The sequence below is a fragment of the Sander lucioperca genome, chromosome 24, assembly GCF_008315115.2.
Source record: "Sander lucioperca isolate FBNREF2018 chromosome 24, SLUC_FBN_1.2, whole genome shotgun sequence".
Lineage (NCBI taxonomy): Eukaryota > Metazoa > Chordata > Actinopteri > Perciformes > Percidae > Sander > Sander lucioperca.
The window spans coordinates 9,812,435-9,821,501 of record NC_050196.1 but is presented as its reverse complement, the minus strand read 5'-3'; the positions used below and the strand labels follow the sequence as shown (position 1 = coordinate 9,821,501).

Here is a 9,067-nt window from a genome sequence, read left to right as displayed (position 1 = left end):
TACTAGCAGCAGAAGCATGCAAATACACGTAACATCCTTTACTGACATCACATTGATTGTTACTTTAACATTAAGAATAGTAAATATTCTATTACAGAATGTTTCAATTGCAATTTCTCTGTGGTTTTAGTTTCCTGTCATAGTTAATATAAAGAAAACATGGGTCAGGATGGAACTTAATTATGGTTCTGATTGGAAAAGAGCAGATTTCACTTCCTCCAATTCCCACCTGAAGCCTCATTTAAAAAACTACATTAACGTAATGGAGCTTGGTGGTTTTCTTACACTGGTAGTAGAGTACTCTCTGCAAATGCAGTTCATCCAGTTAGTTACTAATTGACTTGAGTGTACAAATGTCAACCTTGAATATCTCTTTTGTTGTCTGTAATTGTCACAGATGTTATTACCCCTCCCTATCTGCCTGCTGTGGCTTCATTGGCTTCCTCAGCTGGCAGTCTGGGAGGCTCAACCTAGTCTATGTCTACCAGTCCTGTCTCATTACTGTCTCTCCTAGGCTCCACGTCTCTCCTGGTTTGGGTTTGTTTGGGTCTCACCCATACACTCCATGCACCACTGATGCCATTACTCATCACACCTCATGCTTTTGTAAATAGCTATCCTGTTTGTTTAGCAATACAACTTTATTTGGCACTTTAATCTGACTGGTCTCCCCTCTTTGTCCCATGCTTTGGACTGGTATGTGACACATACATCAACACATATTTACACATGTGCAAAGTGTCTTCATCTGTGTTCATCCAGACATTAAATGAAATTGAAAAACAGAAGATATTTTCCACTACATCCAAATGTCACCTGGTTATCATCTCATAAGCATGCCGTTCTGACCCAGGATCAGCATCCTCAAGCAGAGGCACCATTCTCCACACAGTGTGCCAGGACTGCCTCCCTTCGGTCGGTGGCTCACGGCTTGCAGCTTTGCAAGCTCCCAAATATGATGCCAACACGCCACCTGTTGGCTAAACTTGTGATTGGTCCATCTCGTCATGGAAAATCTCTGCAGCAGTCTGGGGAATTTCCATAACTCATGCCTACCATCTACTGGGAAGTTATTAAATTACAACTATTCACTTTTTCTGGCCTATTCCTTTTAAGGTGGACTTCCATAATCTGTCTCTTCAGAGATTGATCAGTTATGTTTTCTCCAGTGAGTCAAAAGTTACACACTGCAGTGGAAATTGTGCCAGTAAGCTCTCTGGGATCCATGTAGATTGTTATGTACTGTTTAAACACCAATAACACCACACCTAGGTCTCCTCATTGTTATATATTTTTTTTATATTCTTATATTTTCATCATTATTGTATTATTATTTCTTAGGTATTTCACGTTTTGCTGCACTTTCAGGTCTATTTACTATGCTATCCTTCAAAATATCAAATGATTATTTTAGTTCACTTTCCCTAAATAGTTGTCCTTTAACAGTCTGAATTTTAAAATATATATATTTGCCGTGAATGAAATATCACTTGTTTGTGATGCATTTCGATGCACTGTTGGATTTCTGCTTTGCCAGTTATTTTTAATGAAACTCCAGCGTTAACTCTTCCTGACTGTTGGAGAGAAGGAGCAGTCAGGGCGGGTGGGGGAAGAAGCCGGAGGACAGGGGCTCTGCCTGCCTTGGTTTGAGCGCAGAGTCAGCCCGATGGGAGACCGCTCCACCTTAAGACCTCAGCGGCCCCTCTCTGCTCCCTCTCCCTGGGGAACAGAGCTGCTGAACCAGGCCACGGCGCACCACAGCCGGCTTGGCATGGAGGAGATGAGTATGACTCCCAGAGCCTTGGCCAGCACGATATGGTTACCATTCCGGACCTGCTGCCATCTACCTTCTCCAGTTGCACTGACACTACAACACTGCTCCACATCAGCTCCACTAGGCTACTGCCTGTCACCCGGATTTATGTTGGAATGGACATGAGTTTAATAAGTGGTATGAAGCTCAGTGATGAAGTTAGAAAGTAGAGCACTGCAACAGGACCAGAGTTTGTTTTTGCATTTTGGCCACGCATATCATGAAATGAAATGAAATGAAATGAAAAGGGAAATAATCTACAGGCTCTATGGAAGATAATATTATAATATATTCAGTGATAATAGCCGTGGGTTATGGCTGTATACATGTAGCCTACATCTTGTGACAGACAAGCAGAGTTTGAATAAGAAAACGTTTCTCTGCCCGAAGCTCTCAATCCCCCACAATGATTGATGGCAACGCTCCAGGTCGCTGGTGCGTTTTCATTGCGCACGGGATTTGGCCCCTCTCAGATCAAAGGGCCATCAGGAAAGGGGTGGTCCCGAGACAGGGGCATATATAGGAGGGACCTGCTCTATTCTGACTGCAAGGCAAGAGCAGAGAACAGACTAAACGGGCCAGCAGAGAAAAAAAACCTGCCCCGATCTCAAAGAGAGCTAGAAACTGAGACATCTGCTGATGTTTGGAGAGAAAGAGACCTGTTGGATTTACTACAGAGTTCCAGCTTTTATTTTAATTTAATGAAAGGACATTTTTTGCAACAAGTCAGACCTGCACATAACTTTAATTGAGTTTTGCACTGGATTTGATCCCTTTTTAGATTGTTATTCGTGTGCGTAATTTGGGGGACAGTTTGTTGAAGTTCAAAGACTTGGGGTTTGTAGCTTATAGTGGAAAACCTTTTAAAGGATTTATTTGCTTCCTCGTAGACACTTTATTATCAATTTGTCTTTCCACTTGTCGGATTTCACAGTTATATGATGTGGGGTTTACACGTTTCCATTGGTTTAATCGCCGCTCTGTGCGTCGGCGCGGCGCACAGCGCCTGGGAGGAGAGCACCGTGGTGCCGGTCAGACTAGACCCGGCGACCCGGTCGGAGAGCGAAACCAAACCGTGGCGGACTCTCTCCGCAGAGGAGAAGGAAAAGGAGGCGGAGATGAGGGAGTACCGGTTGGACGTATTTGGCAAACAGCTGTTCTTGCAGCTAGAGCCTGACCAGACCTTCTTGGCGCCGGGTTTTGTCTTCCACATTGTGGGGAGTCCTGAGTCCGAACTGACACAGGAATCCAAGAGCGGAGCCGAACCGGGTTGTTTCTTCTCTGGCACGGTGAACGGAGAGGAACAATCTGCCGCTGCGCTCAACCTGTGCCACGGACTCAGGGGCGGATTCTACTTTCAGGGGGAAGAATATTTTATTCAGCCCCTTAACTCGAGTGAGTTTATGGGCACCGAGGAGGATGTCCACACGATCCGCCGGAGAGGCCGAGCAGCTCTGGCTGAGGAGGGGAGCGCCAAGTGCGGGGTCAACGAGGACGAGGAGAGGGTGCCAACGAATCTGGAGAAAGAAGCCAAGCACGGAGCCGCTAACGCAGAACAGACAGGTAAGGCTGCAGAAATGCTGCGCATTTTACGCGCTATTGCTCATTTAATATTAGACTAAATTGAAATGATCCCACCAGAAAACTTAAAAGTGGACATAGAAAGGGATTGATTTACTCTGTAGAATGAATACAAACAAATTACTTATCTTCTATATAATTCACTTACTATAGTGAACATGCAGACCAAACTGCTGTCAGCTGGAGTGCCAGGTTGCACAGCATGCGCAACGGACTCAGCTAACTTTTTTGACAGCCCCGGCGTCTACGCACTACCAGAGATGAGGAAGGGAGGGGAGGAGAGAGGGGGGGCGAACTTCTCCAGGGAATGAGGAGGAGGAGTGATGCAGGAAGGGGAGGGGAGCCAGCCAGAGCCCGGAGGTGCTGAGACGTGTAAACTCGCCTCCTGGTACAACTCGCACCGGCAGACATTTTCCCCTAGAAAGGATTTTCTCCCTTCGCATAATTTTCCACAAGAGAAGGTCATTTTCGGAATGTGGACCCTGAGGAGGAGGAGCCGCCGGTGGTGTGACGCTGAGTCACGGCAGCCAGGCTCCTCCAGGCACATCCGGAGCTCTCTTTGGAGCCTCTATTCCTCTCAATAAAATGAGCCTTTGTAGCTGCTATTTAGAACACAGTTTTGCATTGTGTAGACTGTTTCAGACAAACTAAATCATTTCTATCAAAAAATAACTCAAAGGTTACAATGCAGTAAAATTAGGACTGAAACCTGATATCTGCTCACATGACCTGTTAACCTAGTTTGGTCTGACCTCTCTGTGTCTCTTCTCTCCCTTCAGCCCACCACAGGACCAGGCGTTTTGTTTCCACCCCTCGCTACCTGGAGATCATGCTTGTGGCCGACCAGTCCATGGCTGAGTTCCACGGCGCCGGGCTCAAGCCCTACCTACTGACCATCATGGCAGTGGCATCCCGCCTTTATCGCCACCCCAGCATCCACAACTCCATCACTCTGGCAGTGGTGAAGCTGCTGGTTGTATACGAGGAGGAGAGAGGCCCTCAGGTGTCCTCTAACGCCGCAATGACTCTCCGCAACTTCTGCCAGTGGCAGCGGCAGCATAACCCACCAAGTGACCGCCACCCCGAGCATTATGACACTGCTGTGCTCTTCACCAGAACGGTAAGTGGGAGAAGAGGAAGTGTCTTAAGACAGAGTATGGATCAGAGACGGAAAAAGAGTAAGAGAAGAAGCATTGAAGAGTATTCAAACATTAATTTTGCCCTCTGTCTGACTATTTAGGATCTGTGTGGTGCCCACTCTTGTGACACTCTGGGCATGGCAGATGTTGGCACCGTGTGTGACCCTGACAGAAGCTGCTCAATCATTGAGGATGATGGGCTGCAAGCAGCATTTACTGTGGCACATGAGCTGGGTAAGTACCAAAAAAAAAAAAAAACATGTTATTGTGTATAAAAAAACCTTTGAAATGTATATAATCACACATGCCACTTTTACTAGAGGGACTCAAATAACTATTTTTTTCATCTCTGCCCTCCAGGCCACGTCTTCAACATGCCTCATGATGATGCCCAGCTTTGCTCCGGGGTCAACGGTGCCCACTGGGGCTCCCACATGATGGCCTCCACCCTGTCCAACCTGGACCAGCAGCAGCCATGGTCCCCCTGCTCCGCCCTCATGGTCACTACCTTCCTGGACAACGGCCATGGTCAGTGCCTGCTGGATAAACCGGTCAAACCTCAGCCGCTCCCTCAGCCCCTGCCCGGGACGGTCTATGATGCCGACCATCAGTGTCGGCTTACCTTTGGCGAAGACTCCCAACACTGCCCTGATCTGAGTACCACGTGCGCTGCTCTGTGGTGCACTGTTACCACATCCAATGGTTTGCTGGTGTGCCAGACTAAGAACTTCCCCTGGGCTGATGGAACGGCATGCGGGCATGACAGCTACTGCCTGGCCGGACATTGTCTCACTAAGAGCCAAGCCGCCAAACACCAGGTAAGAACCAGACCCAGTCAAATTCCACTTTAAAAAACACTGCATAATCCAAAAGTAGTTCATATGTTCTACAGCAGAGCATGCAGAATGTCTTGTGCCTGCATTTTTGAATCCAACACAGTTCAAATTGTAATGCTCATGTCCCCGGTGCTTTTAGACTGCTGTCAATGGTGGCTGGGGAGTGTGGGGTCCCTGGGGCGACTGCTCTCGGACCTGTGGTGGAGGGGTGCAGTATTCCTTTCGTTCCTGTGACAACCCTTTGCCCAAGAACGGGGGAAAGTACTGTGAGGGCAAGAGGATCCAATACCGCTCCTGTAACACAGACACCTGCCCTGATACCAATGGTAAGACCTCTTTGTTATCACATACTAAATCTCAGATAAGATTTGATGAAGGTTTGAAACACTGTGCAATGACTTTGCACCATATACTGTAGTTGTTCTCAGGAAGAAGTCATGTTTTGATGTACCTTGCACATTGGTGTGAAAGTTAGCATGCAGGTCAGGCTGAACAAGAAGTAAATCTGACCCCTCTGTTTCTTTCTCAGGCCTGTCATTCCGTGAGGAACAGTGCCTGGTCCACAACGACATGTCAGCCCAAGTGTCTCTGGGTTCAGGCGAGGGTGTCGAGTGGGTGCCCAAGTATGCTGGAGTTTCACCGAAAGACCGCTGCAAGCTGGTGTGCCGGGCCAAGGGGACTGGATACTTCTTTGTCCTGAAACCTAAGGTGAGAGTTGTTAAATGCTTGATTATGTTGATAAAAATGTTTTTTTTCAGTTTTAGAATGGTGTTTTCAGGGTCTTAGTTGATCTCATAATAGTCATTTTACTTGTGCAGACCTGCAAGTTGAAGGATAAGCTATTGTAATTTCTCTCAGCCCCTAGGCTAACTAAGTTAGCTAAAAAATTTTTTTACTTTCTACCTTTTGACTCAGACTCTTATGTAACAGTTTTACTAGAGATCTCTCTAAAGTTCCATTTGTGTCTCTCTGCTGCCCCCAGGTGGCTGATGGCACACCCTGCAGCCCCGACTCCACCTCAGTTTGTGTTCAAGGCCAGTGTGTCAAGGCTGGATGTGATCGCGTCATTGGCTCTAACCAGCGCTTTGATAAGTGCGGTGTGTGTGGTGGAGACGGCTCTACCTGCAAGAAAGTGTCTGGCTCTCTGGAGCGTGCCAGGTAAATATCTAGCAGCCTTTTTCTCACACACGACATAATGTCTTATAATATACACTGAAACATCATAGCATGTCAACATAATTGTTATGGCTAAGTCTGACCTCTGTCTGTCTCTGTTTCAGGCCTGGTTACCAGGATGTTGTAACCATCCCTGCTGGTGCCACCCACCTTGATGTCAAGCAGCGTGCCCCAGGCAATGGTCGTCATGATAACAGCTACTTGGCAGTGCGTCGCCAGGATGGAAGCTATCTGTTAAATGGCGAATACAAGCTGATGACCATGGAGACCGACATCACCTTGCAAGGGGCACTGTTGCGATACAGTGGCTCCTCCGCCACCCTGGAACGCCTCCGGAGCTTCGCCCCACTCCCCGAGCCCCTCACCATCCAGGTGCTGTCTGTGGGGGAAGCCCCGAGGCCCCGGGTTAAGTACAGCTACTTTGCCCCGAGACCCAACAATGCTGCTTCAGTCTCCAACATCAATGGAGGCCGCCGCCAGTCCATCAATGCCATCAGAGAGGTGGGTGGAGCTGAGTGGACCCTGAGGGAGTGGGGTCCATGCTCCCAGACCTGTGGAGTAGGTATGCAGCAGAGAGAGGTGGTATGTCTAGATCCCCATGGTCGTCCCTCCACAGATTGCCCGGAGGAGCTGCGCCCCTTGGCATCACGGTCGTGCGCCACCCAGTCCTGTCCCTCATGGCTTCTCGGAGAATGGTCGGTATGCTCAAAGACCTGCGGCCGAGGCTTCCGCAAACGCCCACTGCGCTGCATCGGCCACGATGGGCGCACGCTAACCCATGACAGCTGTGACCCCAAAGACCGGCCGCGACCCCTGCTGGAGCTGTGTAATCAGAGTGCCTGTTAAGGACTGATCCCACACGCTAACCTCCTTTCATACCCGCAGCTTTCAGGAAGACATCAGATAGAAACTCTGACCTTCACTGCCTCCTCTTTCCCACGGACAAACTAAAGAGGCCGATGAATGTTTACTTCCAGAGCGAGAGTGGTTTTCATGGGTTCCAGGTAGTCTAACAGTCCCACAACGGCTCCACAATGACTACGACAATAAAGGCCCATTTTTACCCATTCCCTCCATCCATGTTGGGGCCAAACGTTGGTCCACAGTGGCCCTGCCTCCTAGTTGAAGCAATAAAGACTGATTACAGCTTGCTGCCTGTCTGGCCTCAGCGCAGCAGTGGCACATTTTGCCTCCCCTCAGGGGGAAGAAAGCATGGGCATTCCTGATTTCCTAAAGGACCATGCTGCTTACTGTGCCAATGTCATGCTTTTGTGTGTGCGTGAGTGAGTGTGAGACTGTATGTGTGTTTTAATGCATGTATATGATGTTCGTCCAAGCTGGGCTGGATGGACACAAAAGGGTTGAGGTGGGGGAGGTTATTGCAGAGTATATAAAAAAACAAATGAAACAAATGAAAGCGAATAGCTCATATTGTACTTACTCACCCCATCAGGTATGGAAAATAAGATAGCTAATAGTCATAGTATATATGTTCAAACTTGCCAGTTTATTTATCACAAACCTGTGGCACTTCATCTTTGTTTTTGCCAGCGGCACATTGTAACACCCAGTTGTCTCTAAATGCCTCAGTACGCTGTACTTTGTCCTTTAGCCATATCTTGCCCTCGTCTACACAGCCTTCAATGAGGGAACTCCTAAAAGACCAAAGAGGAGTGTCTGTGTGAGTATGTGTGTGCATGTGTGTGTGTGCGTGTGTGGAGACCTAAAGAGGGACTTGTCTCCTGCTACTACTTCATAAGTAAGTCTCTCCTGCCTTCTGCGAAGGCACCTTGTTTTTTTCTATCAAGTCTTTTCCTTTTGTACAGAATATCCAAACATTATTTATTTTTGTACAGCCTGTTAAATATAATCATGTGGCTTTTTTAAATATTATTTTTATTTGTTATTGAGATCACAGAAGGGAGTAGAATATATAGAGTATTTATACAGTGTTTTATATATATATATATATATATATATATATATATATATATATATATATATATATATATATATATATATAGATATATAGATATATGGTCCTAGGTTCATGAATAAAGTATCACATGACTTGTGAAGCTAATGTCTCAAGAGTGGTTTGTCTGTTTGGTGCACTACGCATTCTTTATTCAAATACACCAAGTACTACCTGTTACAGCAGAGATGGAAGAAACATTTCACCAGCTGTTGAGCTCTTCTCATTGGTAAGCCTGCCAACCGTAACAGTCAGTATGTGAACGAGGCTGCTAAATATCAGTTTCACTAATCCACATTCATATCCTAGCTCACTGATATTTGCCACCAGAGAGAGATACCCAATTTATCAGAAAGAAGTAACCAACCCTAACCTAACTACCTAACCCTAATTCTAACCTAACCTTAACACCAAGGATTAACCTTCAAGTGGCCAAAATATCCTCACAATGCATTAATGTCCACACTGGTTTAAACATTGGTCCCCACAAAGATTGCAATATGCACAGACAAAATAAATGAGGGATTCTGATTGATTTCTATAATCC

The 9,067-nt window shown here is 46.8% G+C and overlaps 1 protein-coding gene across 1 annotated transcript; it reads left to right on the top strand.

The window, feature by feature from the left end:
* The first annotated feature begins 2,278 nt into the window (after window positions 1-2,278).
* On the top strand, window positions 2,279-7,953 carry adamts1 (ADAM metallopeptidase with thrombospondin type 1 motif, 1). The gene is made up of 8 exons (XM_031291996.2): window positions 2,279-3,376; window positions 4,174-4,514; window positions 4,635-4,767; window positions 4,894-5,351; window positions 5,509-5,695; window positions 5,899-6,077; window positions 6,352-6,527; window positions 6,650-7,953. The coding sequence occupies exons 1-8, from the start codon at window positions 2,752-2,754 to the stop codon at window positions 7,389-7,391; spliced, it is 2,841 nt and encodes a 946-aa protein (XP_031147856.1). The 5' UTR covers window positions 2,279-2,751; the 3' UTR covers window positions 7,392-7,953.
* The last annotated feature ends 1,114 nt before the right edge of the window (window positions 7,954-9,067 follow it).

Coding starts and splice junctions, on each gene's coding strand:
- adamts1 (XM_031291996.2), top strand. CDS start 2,752: ATGATGTGGGGTTTACACGTTTCCATTGGTTTAATCGCCGCTCTGTGC. Junction 3,377..4,173: donor CGCTAACGCAGAACAGACAG/GTAAGGCTGCAG, acceptor CTCTCCCTTCAG/CCCACCACAGGACCAGGCGT. Junction 4,768..4,893: donor TACTGTGGCACATGAGCTGG/GTAAGTACCAAA, acceptor TCTGCCCTCCAG/GCCACGTCTTCAACATGCCT.